Source organism: Monodelphis domestica, chromosome 5 (genome assembly GCF_027887165.1).
Source record: "Monodelphis domestica isolate mMonDom1 chromosome 5, mMonDom1.pri, whole genome shotgun sequence".
Lineage (NCBI taxonomy): Eukaryota > Metazoa > Chordata > Mammalia > Didelphimorphia > Didelphidae > Monodelphis > Monodelphis domestica.
The window spans coordinates 148,586,278-148,603,022 of record NC_077231.1 but is presented as its reverse complement, the minus strand read 5'-3'; the positions used below and the strand labels follow the sequence as shown (position 1 = coordinate 148,603,022).

At 35.6% G+C, this 16,745-nt stretch overlaps 1 protein-coding gene across 1 annotated transcript in view; it reads right to left on the bottom strand.

The window, feature by feature from the left end:
• CAMK1D (calcium/calmodulin dependent protein kinase ID) overlaps positions 1-16,745 on the bottom strand; it is a 512,505-nt gene that overhangs the window by 328,079 nt on the left and 167,681 nt on the right. Inside the window, exon 2 of the mRNA XM_001363611.5 lies at positions 4,176-4,307. Within this exon, the coding sequence (XP_001363648.1) occupies positions 4,176-4,307 (132 nt within the window). The remainder of the gene's footprint in view (positions 1-4,175; positions 4,308-16,745) is intronic.

Below are 16,745 nucleotides of genomic sequence, written 5' to 3'. Positions count from 1 at the left end.
TGGGGCAAAAATTTGATACATAAAATGTTTTTTTATTTCTCCCTTAAAGTCATTTCTTTGCTATCCATCCCTTTTAAAATAGTCAAGGAAATTCTAATGAGGGCGAAATGAATGGTCAGAAGCAAAGTCGGTTCCCCTAAGAATAGAAACAAAGAGAATAAATAAAAGAACACCAAAATAATGAGGAAACCATCTTTACATTGAAGGGGAAAATGAAAAAAGCAATTTACAAAAGGAAAAAACAACAATATAATGAAGAAATATTATGAGAAAATGAAGTTTCAAAAGTCTGTAAAAGGAAAAAAACAGTGAAACTAGACAGCAAGAAACAGAACAGAAATAAAAAAGGTGAACAAGCCTTAAATAGACCATTGAAAAGCTTAATAAATAAGTGAATTACATGAGGAACACAATAAGAATAATGAAAGACAAAATTACAGAAGTGGCAGAATAACAAAATTAAATGTACAAACAATATAACTGAAAGAACTGAAATCCCTAACATTGAAGGTAACACAGTTGGAAGATCACACTTAGCAAGATGAGATAAGAATTACTGCATTCTCAGAAAAAAAAAATTTAAACCAAAATCTGGATATCTTATTAAAAAAAAATCATAGAGCACAATTCCCAGAAGTATTGAAAATTCACAGATTAGCACTAAAAATAGCTCTCAATTTTAAATAACAAAACAATGAAGTCAGTAAAGAGTAGAATAGAACACTTCCTTTAGAGTTAGAGCCTGGTTGCCATAGGCCACAAAGATATTGACAAAAGATTTGAATTTAAGTTCTTTGTATCCAAATCTAGCACTTTTTCTCCATTCAACCAGACTATAGGGAAATAAGGATGATTTCTATCATTTGTTACTTGACATAATTCTAGAAACACTATAACATTATGAAAAGAAATAGAAATTAAATAAGTATTGGCAAAGAAAAGGCAAATATAACTAGATACAAGGGTAATCCATTAAAATACACTAGTGCTTTAGGGGGAAAATCACTAAAATAATACTTTAAAAAAGTAGTAGGATATAAAATAAATTCACAAATTTCATTCTATCCCAATCAACATATCAATGAAATAAGTTGTAGAATTAGAAAATAATAAAATTATTATTTCCCAAAGGGATGAGCAGTAGAAATATAAAGAACCACATCATAACAATTTAAAGGAAAATGGAAAACTATCTTTCACAACTATTGATGGGGGTGTGTGGAATTCTTAACTAGTTGAGGCAGAGGCTATTATAAAAGACAAAATAGACTTCCTTGAATACATACAATACTTTGCATAAATAAAGGCAATGCAGACAATAAGAAGGAAAAATGGACAGTGAAAAAAATTCAACATCTATGTTAAAAGTATGAAATCTGAAATCTAATAGGAATGAACAAATCTCTAAAATTAAAAATTATTTCCTAAGAACAAAGGATAGGAATAGGCAGTTTCTCAAAGAGGAAAGTATCTACAACTATGAAAAAGTATTCAAAATTATTCTTAATTAGAGAAATATAAATTAAAATAATTCTGAGGCATCACCTTTCACCTATTAATTTGGCAAAAATGGTTAGATGGGAAAAGTCAATGCTGGCAGGACTGTGGGAGAATAGTTATCTATACATAAATAATTATACACTGTTATCTGTACAAGTTTATTCACAGCAGTATTGTTTGTGAAGGGAAAAAGAAGCTGGAAACAAACTACATGACCAACAATTGGGAATGGAAAAATAAACTTTAGCATTTGAATGCAATGTAATTTTATTGCACCTTAAATAATGAAAAATAATGGAAAAAATCCAAGAAATGTGGTAAGACATTAACTCCCACAGTGAAGAAAACAAATTAAAAAATAGACTACAAAAAAGATATAGTAGCATGAATCTGTCATGATAATTTGTGCTTTTTGTTTACCTCTTTTTTAGGGGACTTATTTTGTTTTAAGGTCATTTTATGTATGTTTCTGTTTGCTATGATAAAAGAAAATGTATTAGTTAAGAAAAAGCTTCAGGCTTCTCACTACTTAACATGGTACTGTCAAATGAAACCTACCAAAGTCACATCTCTCCTCTTCTCTGGCATTTTTCATTACTAATGAAACCAAGAGTGGGGAACCTAATCAAAGAAGAATTTCAATGACACAAACCAATGCTGACCTCTTAAGGCCACATTTGGGTGGATACCAAATAACTACCAACTAGAGTACAAGAAGAATGGAGATTCGTTTACTTCATTTGGTCCCAAAATCAGTTACTGACTCAAGCGAACATTTAGTTGACATATTTAATTAGCAGAAAACCCAACAGGCTCCTAATCTAGGGCAGTTGTTTTTGGTGATATCAGCCCTCTAAATACTCTAAGATGATGTAGAATACTCAGGAGCAGCCCTCTCCCCAACATTGCTTACAGCAATGGCCAAGCCCAAATATGTGCCACAAGGCTAAGTTAATGTCACTTATGTGGTTTTTCCAGCTCCTGGAACTGGGAAATGAGTCATTTAAATGTTTCATTAAAGTATCATCTTCCAATTTGAGTATAATATACTTAGAACTGTTTGTTTTGACCAAATTCTCTTCTAAACAGTTATTTAATTTAGTCTTCCATGGGTCTTTGGTAGGGAACTCAGACAGCCTAGAAACCAAACAACAACAAAAAAAAGCCCTATGAGCAATTTGTTCTCTAATGTGGAACTGACATACCATATGTTTATTCTTTGAGTCAATAAAGGTCAGAACATGTTATACAGTCGTGATTAATAAACTGTACAATCTTGGTACTTATGGCAGCTGAGTGTGATTCAAAAGCTGCTGTTAAGCTTCAAAAAACAAAAAAAAAAGTTTAAAAAAAAAACATGCTCATCCATAATGAATGTAAGGAGGTCTCAGTGTATTCTGGGGAGCTAAATCATTTATTCTGTTTGCTTCTCTTAGTAGTTGACCAGTTCTCTCTAGGAATGGACCTCCAAACCCAGCAATTTTATTTGTATTTTACTTTTTAGTAATCTTTTTTTGTTTTCATATCCCCTTCATTTCTGTTTATATCCATCCCACCTCCCCTTATCCGAAGAGCCACCCCTGATGACAAATAGGGAAAAGGCAGTTCAGCAAAACTAATTAATATATCAAACAAATATGAGCCTATATATAATTTTTATAATTTTCTACACCATGGTCTCCCACCTCAACAAAGGAAGCACGTTTTTTCATCTCTTCTTCAGGGTCATGCTGGTCATTATAATGACATTAATATAAATTATTTTGGTTTTGGAAGAGTAGAAAGGTATTCCTCATTTACATGCAGTCATTGTCTTTCTTGTTTTCCTGAAAACCTAATAACTTTTTATTGTTATTCCTGCTGTCTTTCACAAATAGAAACATATTTGCATTTCTATAGCATCTTTCTCCAAAAATGATAGTGTGTGTATATATACATATATATATATATTTGTCTCCAATCTTTGTCAAAACCTGCATTTATTGGGAGATGAGGAGGGGACAGTGAGAAAGGGAAAACAATAGTAGTCAAAAGGACTCATTGTTGTGTCAGACTTCCACTGGACATAGGTAGGCTTTAGGCCAGAGGTTCTTATCCTTTTTTATGAAGAGTTCCTTTGGGAATCTGTCAAGGATTATGGACTTTTTCCAGAATAATATTTTTAAATCACAAAAGACAGGATTATAAAGGAAGCCAAAGGTTAGTAGAAATAAAGATACAGTTATTGTTTTATTTCATGGACACCCACCCTCTCTCAAATGGTTCCACAGAAATGTGGATGTTAAGAATTCCTGCTTTATGGGGACATGAATTGATTAAAAGTAACCTCAAATGCATGTAATAAGCCTTGGAAAACTAGAGTTCTGTTTTATGTTGGAGATCAGAAATTATCATGCTAATAAGGAAGAAAAACGTTAAGTATCTGTAAAAAGGCCAAGAAATCAATGCTCAGGCAGAGTAGAGAAACTTAGTGGTTGCTTCCTGTTTCTACCACCATGATTCCATTATAAAATACATCTTGCCTCAATTTTTGCTTCTTTGAGTTCTGTGAGTTTGTTTTGAGTGAGTTCCATAGCTCATCCTTACCCCTACACAGATGTTCTCCCTCCCAAAATTCACTTAGATGAGACCAACAATCCAAAGGGATGAAAGTGATGAGATTTGACAGCACTTACTTTCTCAGAACAGCAATTTCATTCTCTATGCTGCTTTCTTTGCCTTTTAGTGCCTTCTTCGGGATACATTTCACTGCAAAAAGTTTTCCAGTTGCTTTCTCTTCAGCTAAAACCACTTCAGAAAATGCACCACTGTGAAGAAAAGCAAAACAGAGAAAATGGGCTTAGAAACATGAGAAAGATATAGAAAATACTCATTTTTTACAATTTTTTTAATCCTACATTCAGATTTTAGGAAGTAATAATAATCCTAACAAAAATTTTCACTGTTACTTTTCATCCTAAATTACTCTCTGTGAGACCCTGGGCAAGTCACTTAATCCTATTTGCCTAATCCTTGCTTCCTGCCTCAGAGTTGTTACTAAGAAACTATTAAAAAAAAAGATATTAGCTAATTCAGGAGTGCAATCACAGAAAACATTAAAATTGTCAATTCTCTGAGAAATGTGAGACTATAATGACATTGTAAGTTTGTGTAATTCTTAGTACTGATAATAGTTAATTAATTGGTTAGCACAGGTAGAACACTTCTTTTAAATTGGTCTTTCAGGCAAGCGTTCATTTAAACACCTGCAATGGGTCAGGCATCATACAATGTGTTGGAGATAAAAAGAAAGACAGAAAGCAATCCTTGCCCTCAAAGAGCTCCCATTCTGGTGAGGAAGACAGTGTGAAAACAAACTAGCCAACCTTGGCTTATGCAATATAGATACAAATTCCATAGAATGTATTCCCAGAAGAAATACACTAAGTGGCTTGGCAGATGGAGTACTGGATCTGGAGTCAAGAAGAAACAAGTTCAAATCCAGCCCAATAACCTAGCTGTATGACCCTGAACAAGCATTTATCCACTCTTTACCTTAATCCACTAGAGAAGAAAATGGTAACCCACCAGTATCTTTGCCAAGAAAACCTCTTAGACGGTATTGGTGCATTATGGTCTATGGGGTCATGAAGAGTTGGACATAACTGAACAACATTCACAGAAGAAAAGGCACCCAAAGCAAGAGGTTGTGGGGAAAGACTCTTGTTAGAAGGTAGGATTTTAAGTCTTGAAGGAATCTTGAGAAATGAAGAGGAGGGAGTAAAGAGGGGAAGCATGATAGCAATGTGTAACCACCAGTGTAAAGACACAAAATTAGGAGAAGGATCATCCTGTTTATGTGGCTTATAGAGTACCTAGAGGGGAGTGAAGTACTAGAAGACCTGAAAGGTTGAGCATGGGACAGATTATAATGGCTTTTTGATGCTGGAGCTCTTTATTTTTGATCAGGGAAATTATAGGAATTCACTAGAGTTTATTGAATGGGGAAGGGGACACAATCTGCCCTGTACTTTGAAATAATCACTCTGACACCTGAGCAATGATGCCCTTGATAGGGATTTGTTGTTGTTCAGTCATGTTCTACTCTTCATGACTTTGTTGGAGTTCTCTTGGCAAAGATACTGGACTGGTTTGCCATTTTCTTCTCTGTATCATTTTACAGTTGAGGAAACTGAGGCAAAGGGCGTTAAGTGACACGCGCAGGGTCAATTGCTCTAATTAGGAAGACGTGCCTAAATCAAACAGAAATGGAGATGTTCAAATGGAAAAATGAACAAAGCTCAAAAGGTCAAATGTCATGACTAATATTACAGAGAACTAGTCATTGTCCTCCCAGCCACAGAATATGGGAAAATATTTTTAGGTGAGGAAAGGACTTTATAGACAATCAAGTGCAATCCTCTCATTTTACTGATGAGGAATTTGAGGCCAGGATGAATAAGTGGTTTGATTAGGATCATGCAGCTAAGGAGTGTTTGAGGCAGGACTCAAATTTAGGTTCTGGTGACTCCAAATCTAGTGATCTAGCCATTCTTTCTAATTCACTTCACCATCCTTCCCTTATTTGAAGGCTGGTGCTAATAAACATCACCATTCTCTCTGTCTTCAAGCAACAGTTTAGTATTAACCCAAACAAGGAGAGTCTCCTGATTCACTCATTTCATACTTCCTTTTAAATGTCTTTTGGAGCAATCACAGAATGATTTAGGGAGCTGGAGCATGGGAGACTTCCTCAATAATATTCCCAAACAATCAAACTTATCATCTGTTATCTTCTTTGTTTTTATTTTCTATACATCTTTTTGTTCATTATTATTTTACTATTATTTAAATAACCCTTGCCTTCTTCCAAGACAGAAGAGCACTAAGGGCTAAACAACTGGGGTTAAGTGACTTGCCCAGGGTCACATAGCTAGGAAGTATCTGAGACCACATTGGAACCCAGAACCTCCCATCTCCAGGCCTGACATTCTATCCACTGAGCTACCTAGTTGTCCCTACATCTTTTCTTTTTTTATTCCAAGTTTAGCAAGTAGTTCTTTGTACAGAATCCACATTTACTTCTTTTTCATCTTTGGTGGAATTGTTTCTTTACAAATTTGGAAATTTTCATTCTAAACATTCCATCTCTCCAAGACTGACCCCTTTGTAGGAATTCAGGTCTTCAGATGCTAGCTATGCCTTTGAAGTTTACTCTCCCAAAACTAAGGTACATATCTATTTATGCCTAAATTTCCTCTCTTCTCTCACAAATTCTAAAATGAGTTGGTCACTTTCCCCCAAGGTTTCTATTATTTCTACTTCAGCAACCTGGTTTTTCTTATTTGACAGAATCAGGTTTAAAAATCCCTTTTCCCAACAAATTTGGATTTATGCCCAAAGGGCTTTAAAAAAGAATGCATGCCCTTTGATCCAGCAATAACACTACTAGGCTTGTACCCCAAAGAGATAAAAAATGGGAAAGTATTTATTTTTACAATAATTTATAGCTGTACTTTTTGTGGTGGCAAAAAGTTGGAAAATGGGGGGGTGCCCCCTGATTGTGGAATAGCTGAACAAATTGTGGTATGTGATAGTGATGGAATACTATTGTGCTACAAGTAATGACGAACTGCTTTATTTCTATAAGACCTGGAAGGGCTTCTATGAACTGAAGCAGAGTGAATTAAGTAGAACCAGAAGAACATTATACACAGTAACAGAAACATTGTGGGATGATCAAATGTGATTGACTTTCCTACTCAAAGCAATCCAATGATCCAGGACAATGCTAAGGGACTTATGGGAAAAAAGGTTATCCATAGCTAGAGAAAGAATTGTTGGAGTAGAAATCCAGAAGAAAATATATGGTTTATCATTTGTTTATATGGGTATATGATTTCGGGTTTTGGTTTTAAAAGATTATTATGAAAATGAACAATATGGAAATGGGTTTTGAGTAATTATATATTTATAAAATCCAGTGAAATTGCTTTTCAGCTCTGGGAGTGGGGAAGGGAAGAAGGGAGGGAGACACCAAGAATCATGTAACCATGGAAAATTTTTAAAATTTAAATAATAAAACAAAAGCTAATTGAGGACAAAAAAAATACATTTCCCCTTTCTAGTTTCCACCTTGAGAAAAATGAAATTCTCCTTAATGAAAGCCAAGAATTTAGGGAGACTGCAGCTGGCCTAGCTGATTAGATATCTGTACTAAGTTCAGCATTAATATGGTGTGCCTCTGGGAACCTGAGTGACACACTGATCCAGGTAAGAATGGAGTGGGTCAAAGCCATCTTGCCAATAAGAGTGGGATTGTGAGTACTCCTACACTTACAGACTAGGAGAGATAGGAAGACTTGATTTTAAAAAAATGTATTGGCACAAATTGTCATTGTCAATTTAGATTCCCTGGAATGGTTTGGGGAAAACACCAAGTATTGTGATTGTGGGCAAGTTACCTAACCTGTCTACCTAAGTTTCCTCATCTACAAAATGAGGATAAGAGTATTTATCTTTATGTAGTTACTAAGACACCAAAAAAGAGCCATTCCCCAACTGATGGTCAAGGGATATGAACAGGCACTTTTCAGAGGAAGAAATCCATGCTATCAATAGTCCTATGAAAAATGTTCTGACTCACTTAATAAAATGCTTTGCAAACCTTCAAACTAGTTATGATCATCATCATGATCATTGTCCTAATTTCCAGTTGAACTCCAGGCTACTTCTTCTGATTTACTGAACATTACTCTCCTTCACACTCTTCATTCAGGCTAACTGGTCTCCCTGCTGCATCACTCTTGTCTTTCTGCCTTGCACAAACTGTCCCCCATGCCAAGAATGTTCTCTCTCCTCACTTCTGCTTCAGATTCCCAAACTTCTTCAAAGCTCATCTCAAGTGCTCCTTCTTAGGAGAAGACTATCCTGATTCTGCATTTACTAGTACAAAAATTACTATCTACTTCCTAGTTTATATATAGTTTACATCTAGTTTTCTTTTTTGTGTGCATCTTGTTTCCTGCCAATAGAGCTCCCTCTGGGCCAGAAATGTTTTGGTTTTGTCTTTAAAGCTCTAGTGCGTAGGACAGTGTTTTTAAAAGCTTGAGTGGACATTAGTTTTCCACTCTGATACAAAACAGAGCTGTCAACCTGGAGGCCACCACAAAATTCCCATATGCCACCCAGACCGGTTAAAAGGTAACCGGGGAATGTTTAACAAAATAAATAAAAATATTAAACAACACAAATGGTGTTATTTTGTGATTTTCTAAGTCCATAGGACATTGAAAAGATCTATTTATATTCAAGTATAACACCACTGACCACCCAGTAAAAAGAATTGCAAAGGGGGTTAGTTATACTAAAGTGATGCAATTTATTGCTATGCTCACTCCACATATTTAAGGACAGATAATGCTAATGATAACTAATAATGGAGGAGAGGGAAACCAATATCATTCATAAAAAGAAAATTTCTTTAAAAAGCTAATGACCTAAAAAGGAAAAAGTAGTCAGAATGAAACAAAGTCTGAGGCTGGAAGTTACTCAGAACGAGTCATGTCCTGTTGTTTATGGCTTTCAGATTTTAATGAGAGTTGTTTGAGAATGTCATTCAAAATGTCATTCTCTCTCATTCAAACGTACAGGCAACTGAATCAAATTTACAATAATAAGAGCCATTCCCCAATTGAAAAATTGTCAAGGGATGTGAATAGACACTTTTCAGGGGAAGAAATCCACGTTCTCAATAGCTGTATGGAAAATGTTCTGACTCAGCAATCAGAGAAATGCAAATGAAAATACTACTCTTATAGCCATGAAATTTGAAAAGATGACAAAAATGAAAAATTACAGATGTTGGAAGGGATGTGAAAGAACAGGTATACTGTTGAACTGTTTGGAACTATGCCCCAAAAGATATTAAATTCTTCAAACCCTTTGATATAGCAATACTACTATCAGGTCTATATTCCCACTCCACCCATCACAAAAGGATCAAAACTTGTATTGTGGTGGCAAAAAATAGGAAACTGAGGAGATTTCAATCAATTGAGGGGATGGCTGAACAAGTCATAGTATATGAATTTAATGAAATTCCACTGTCATAAGAAATTATGAAGGGGAGTGTTTTCATAAAAACTTAGAAAGAAATGGATGGATACAAAGTGAAATGAGCAGAACCAGGAGAATAATTAACACAGTGACCACAATATTGTCAAGATAATCAACTCTGAAAGACTAACTCCAATCAACACTATGACCCACAACAATTCCAAAGGACTTTTGATAAAACATAGTATCTACCTTCAGATAAAGAACCAATGAACTCAGTCTACAGATTTAAGCATCCTTTCTTCTTTTTCTTGTTCATTCCTTTTAAGGATTTTTTGGACAATGCTAACCCAAGAGATTTGTTTTGCATGACTATAGATATTTGTAATGGGTTTTGTTCTTACCTTCCCAGGAGGAGGAGAAGGGAGAAGAACTGAATGTATAGAAATGAAAATAAAATAACACTGAGTTTTTTAACTGTCATTATCCCAGAGGAAGATGTTTTGATTTGTATTTAATCATGCTTGGGAGTTAATTGTTACTAAGAGATATCACTATTTTTATAATAAAGTATTGATCAGAAAACATGTCAAATTTGTGTAATTCCCTCAAAAACAAATACACACAGGTATAAATGGAGAGGTATCTAGTTGGAAATAAATGGCATTTACCTAGAGAAAAATAATCATAGGATGAAAAGAGAAATGTGGCAGCCAGTGTGGCTCTAAGCTCCTTTTTCTTTGGCCATCATAGAGGAAAAGATGTAAAAGCTGACTGGGGCTCTTGGTAAAACTAAGACCTTCTCACACTAAATAAAACTAGACCGAGAGAACTGAAGTTATTTAGTCTTTTACTCCATAAAAGGCTATTATTGGATGGTTCATTCTCCCATGATTTTTAAAAAGAAAATTCAACATACAATTTAATTTTATTGCTTTATTAACTTCATTTTCTGTACCAAGTACAACTTAATAACATCCCTGTTGTTAAAGGGGTGTCACCAGGCCCAGATGTTTTGTTCAGTTATCATTTTTCAGTCATAGATAATTCTTCATGACCCCATTTGGGGTTTTCTTGGCAAAGATACCAAGTATTTGCCATTCTCTTTCTCCAGCTCATTTTACAGATAAGGAAACCAACCGCCAAAAGGATTAAATGACTTGCTCAGGATCACAAAACTAATAAGTATCTGAGACCCAATTAGAGCTTGGGAAGATGAGTCTTCCTGACTATAGGTATGGCACTCAATCCTCTACACCATCAAGGTGCCCTTTTACTATCAATTAAAATGGCCTTTTTTTACTAAGTAAGTAGTAATTCCAAATGTCAAAGAATGAAACATGTTAAGGATGATTGGGTATAATGAAAAGCTGAGTTTTCAATAGAGAGCAGATGTTATTTGGCCCTTATATGGGTATTTTCTAGCCTCCATGCTACAAAAATCATCAATTCCACTGTAAAAGTAAAGATATAGAATATGTTTTAATACCTGATTGGAGTGGGGAGACAGAGATTGGATATAGAACTAATGAGTGGAATTCTCCAAATATCTCAACAACTGCCTGATTATAAATTAGGAGGTCTTACATAAATCAGGATTTTTAAGGATATGCTTAACTTTTTTTAGGTTAACAGGATTTTTTAATAAAATCAGTATATCACAGCACTATTTCATAATTTTTGATCATTTAGATAGATTGGACTGAAGGATACTTTTTGTAAAATAGAAGTTTAGAATGTAAATAAATAGCATAAAGTAAATTCAATACAATGAATATCTACTAAGGTCCTACTCCAAATAGAATTCTATGTTAAGTACTACAGAAGACAGAAAGACAACTAAGACAGAAGACATGACCTCGTAAACCATACAGTCTAGTATGGGGTGGACATGACATATATGCATAACTAAAATGCAAAGTAGAACTATCTATGTGAGAGAGAGAGAGAGAGAGAGAGAGAGAGAGAGAGAGAGAGAGAGAGAGAGAGAGAGAGAGAGGAGCAGGAGGAGGGAAGGAGACAGGGAGAGGGAGAAGAAGGGAGAAGAAGGGAGAGAAAGTAGAAGATGTCATTTGAAGTCCTTGGTTTAGAAAAACAATCCATACTAATTGATGGCATTGAAGACCATTTAAAGGAGATGATAATAGCTAGTACTTAAGGTTTGCAAAGTGCTTTACAAACATATCATTTCTTATAATTCTGGGAGATATACGTTATTATTTGTCCCACAGTCCCATTTTACAATTGGCAAAACTGAGTTCGGCAAAAGTTAAGTGACATCCAGGGTCACATAGCTGGTAAGCATCTCAGGCAAGATTTGATCTTAAGTCTTTTAGGATCCAAAGAAAGCACTCTAACCACTGCACCACCTAGCTACAATAGAGTTAAATTTTCAAAGATGAACATCACAGATGAACAATGTTGTTCATTGGGACAGCTAGGTCATGCAGTGGACAAAGTGCTAGGCCTGGAATCTGGAGGATCTGGGTTCAAATATGGTCTCAGACACTTCTGTGATGTGTGACCCTGGGTAAGTCACTTAAACCTGACTGCTTAGCCCTAGCCACTCTTCTGTCTTAGAATTAATACAAAGAGAGAAGCCAAGCCAAACTTGCCTGTGATTTGGATTTAAGTGAGGCAGAGTTTCACAGTAATCAACATCATTCTCTTTTCCAGAGTCACCAAAGTCCAGTAGCAAAGCAAAAGTCAGGAGATCCTGGCATCTTCTATGTCTGACAAGCTCTAAGCACACCACAATGCCAGCTTCAGCCACCTTCATGGCTATTCCATCAACTGGTTCTCATCCACCCATTCCTACCAGGGGAAGTTTTCGCATGTACCTCAACAGGGTTCAGCTTACGCTTGTCTGCCAATACAGTTTTAGCAAGGTGTGACCACTGCACATTCTTCAGTTTCTTGGAGCCACAAGCAAGAGCTTTGGTGGGCACCAAAGATGAATGAGCAGCCCTGATAAGGACTTGGAAGCCCTCATGCCAGAGGAGCTAGTCCTTGCTGAACCCACCCCCTCCTACATCTCACTACCTAGCTACAATGAAGCAGAATCTTCAAAGATGCTGAGTGGATGGAAGAAAGTAGGCTTAATTATTTATGAAAACTCTTCAAGTCATTCAGCATTATATTGTTGAATGATTATATAATATATATTATTATGTAATTAATATATATTATAATTAATATAATATATTTAAAATAGAATTAAATTATATATTAAAATATATAATTAAAATTATATATATAATTAAAATATCAATTAATTATTATTTTTACTCATTAAAAAGAGTCAGATATAGCCTCAAATTGGCAACACTAAATTTTCTGCATATGCTTAGGTAGAGCATGGGCTAGAATTGAGATTTCTCTGATATAGGGAATTCTCAGTGAGGAAAATCCCTATCCCTATACCGACACAGGTCGATACTTCCTTGATAACATAGTCTGCAAGAGGTACCTGGAGCCCTAAGAGCATAAATGACTTGCCTGGGGTCACACAGTTAGTTATTATATTAATTTGTATTTCATATTTTCATTGGGATGGAATTGCCATATTTCACACCATTATAACTTAAAATAGTTAGAATTTGAATACATGCAACTACTTCAAAGGATTCATCGTTTACACTAATCAGGACCTGTATCTCAGAAGTAGGAAGGAAATGAAATTTATTATTTAAATATGTTTCATAAAGTACAATTTCATTAATTCACATCACTGTATTCCAAATAGTCTTAAATTAGATAAGGAGATCTCTATTACTGAGTTTCTGCTTAGGAATAAGAAGAATCCTATTTGGTGCATAACTGCTTCCTTTTCAATGCAAAATTCCTGACTTCTTCCTTAACTTGGTAATTCCATGATGACATCCTGCCTCCAAAAGCTGAATAACTATGACAAGATAGTACATAATATGGTTAAAACCATTCTGATTTTCATCCAGATAACCTCCCAACTTCAGAACAATTTTACATCTACATCTCCTGGTACAGGCTTGTCAAAAGGAAAGCAACAACCTTTTGGAGTCCTCCCACATATTATCTCTGGTCATTTCTTGTGATATTTTTGCTGTTGGTTTTCAAGATTTTCCATGCTTCTAATTCTTCACTCTGGATAGTCTCTATTGGCCCAAAGTTAGATAACAAACAAATTTCAAAGGAAAATATTTGTATTCATATCCTTTGTGTCCAGTGTAGTGCCCATTAGGCAGGCATTCAATATATTCTTATTGATTGATTGATTATAAAACTATTACCAGAATTTATTAGGCAGTATTCATTTCATATTATAATTGTTTTCTATGACAGAGGACAGCAATTCTACTCTGTTCAAGTTATTTGTAAAATACTGATATCTCTATGTTTTCTTTTCTTTTCATTTATTTTGTCAAGTATTTCCTGAGTACATTTTAATCTGGTTCTGGTTGTACTTAGAAGTGTTGTTGGCCACATGCTGCATTCAAGCCACATATCTGACATCTCTGAGTTAGATTATTCTTGGTAAGGAACGCCTCTCACAATGTGGTTCAGCACTCTCTCTCTGCAATTTATGGTCTTGATAGTAACCAAGGAAAGAGAGGTTAAATTACTTGACCAAGGTCAAATTGCTAGCATGTGTCATAGGTAAGAAAGAATATAAAAAAGGAGACTGAATACTGGTCTTGGATTCAAAAGCCCTGATATTGAATCCAAGACCAGTATTATATGTGTGTGTGTGTGTGTGTGTGTGTGTGTGTATACTTATATCCTCTTTTTAAAAATCTTATCTTCTGTCTTCATATCAATTCTGAGACAGAAGAATGGCAAAGGGTAGGCAATTGGGGTTAAGAGATTTACCCAGGGTCACACAACTAGGAAGTATATGAGGCCAAATTTGAACCCAGATCCAACCAACTCCACCCTGTGCTATCTGACTCCTCTACTTAATATCCCCTTATATACTATATATACACACACATGTATATACACACACTTTCTTTGTACATTGATATTTTCATCGTCTCCCTATTAGACTGTAAAATCCTTCAGAATGAAGACTAAATTTAGGGGGAGGGGTTTTTGGTTCATTTGTAAGATTTAGGGCATTTTTTTTTGTATCCCTAAGGTTTAGCAAAGTGCTTGGTATATAGGAGGTCCTCAATAAATTCTGTAAGACTGAATGCTAAAACCAAATTCTGACTTTAAGAACAAAACAAAAAAAAAAAGCCTTCATTGTAGCTAAACCTAGCTCCACTTATCTTCAAGTCTTTATTTTAAAGTTAATTTGCCCTGGACAAAGAGCAATAACTAAGGTAAGGTGAGCAAGGCTTTGTCTAAGGGCATCAAAATTAAGAGGCATGGGCAGTGTTTTCTGTTCCTTGGCAGCAGAGAAACTACTGAGCTTAACACCAATAATTAGTTGAAATAGGAAACTAGTAAATGATCCGTGCTTCCTCCCCAGAGCTCACAGTACCTCAGGGGTGCTACCATCTGTTTCTTCCCTTCCTTGCTACCTCCCCCACTCCACCTTTCCTCAGGAGGAGCCTCTGAGTCACCTGGAAGGTCTCTAAGATCTATCCCTGCACAGAGTTTTAGAAGTTTATTTCATACTTCAGAATGGGGGGGGGGGTTACAGCTCTGTCTGGATAAATGGGAAAATAGTTAACATGACAGCAAATTCATTCAATCCATACTCCTAATGCAGCCACTTAAAAGCCAAACATACTGACTTGTGATGGTTCTCAGTTGCCCAGATAAGACCATTTACAGAGTCCTCCATGTATAAACTGGGCTCAGAAGAAAGCAATAACACTTGCTTTTAAAGAGATACTTAGTGTGTCTAGCAGCCATTCAGTTGAACAACCATGTATTAAATGCCTGCCATTTACAAGGTAAAATGCTAGATGCTAAAGACCCAAAGATGAAAATCAATTCAATTCTTGCTCCCAGGGCACTTTTAATGTACAATGGGGGCTACAATGCAAATTGATAGAGAGTGTCCTAGCTATTTGGTCAATAGGATGAGGAAAGACAGTCTACATAAAATCTTACAAAGGTATTTTTTAACTCAATTAACTAGGTTTCTGCACTAATTCAGTTAACTATATAATAACCAAATTCTCTTTACTTTGTATTGGCTAGACATCACTTCAGCAGAGTTAGCACTTTTTAAAATTTTAAACCACTACTTTCTATCTTGGTAACAACTCTAAAACAGAAGGGCAAGAGCTAGGAGAACAAGATTAAATGACTTTCTCAGGGTCTCACAGCTAGAAAGTGTTTGAAGCAAGATTTGAACCGAGGTCCTCTCAACTCCAGGCTTAGTGCTCTATCCACTGTACCACCTAACTGCTGCAAGGTCAGTACTCATTAATTGTCAAACAGGGCAGTCTGATGGACATTGGATAGGGAGACAGAAGATCTAAGTTCAAAGCTGGATGCTATTTACTACCTATGTGACCTTGGTGGTCCTCAATTTCCTCATTTGTGAAAAAGAGTAGACCAGCTGACCTTTAAGGACCTTCCCAGATCTAAATCTATGACCCTAAGCAACTTACTTTTAATGGCTTCACCTTCTTCATCTATAAAACCTAAACCCTCAGACTAAATGAACTCTGAGATTCCTTTCAGTTCCAAATTCTATGATCCTGCAAGTCCTGAAGCCTTTCAGAGAAACAAACCTAATTGATCATTAGCCCATGGACCAAAGCCAAAGAAGAAAGCCAGCAAGCAGCCTTAAGGGGCAAAAAAGTTTCCTGGCAGCACAGTAGTTTCTGTCCAACATTCCAGTATACAAACTAAGGACATTTATAATTCTCAAGAAAAAAATCCTATACAAGCTGGATTTCATCAAAGCCTAGAAATCTAAGCAAATCTGTATCAAGTTCTGCTATGTAGCCCCTAAGGGAAAATTCCAAACTTAAAAATCACTTAAGCAGGGAAGAGAACTTAATGAATGGACAGCTGAGATGTCTCAGTAGTATAAAGACACCCTTTTTCCAGAAAAGTAGATATCAAAAGAATAATAACAACAGCAAACATTTCTATAGTGCCTACTATATATGCCAAGCACTGTACTAAGTGCTTTAAAATCATAAGTATCCCTTCCATATCTGGGGAGTTAGGGGCAAGGCTTCTGGAGATCTGGAAAATCCAAGTAAAATTTGCTGATTCTCTTCATACCAGAGGTATTCTCTAATACTCTAATATTTAGAGAA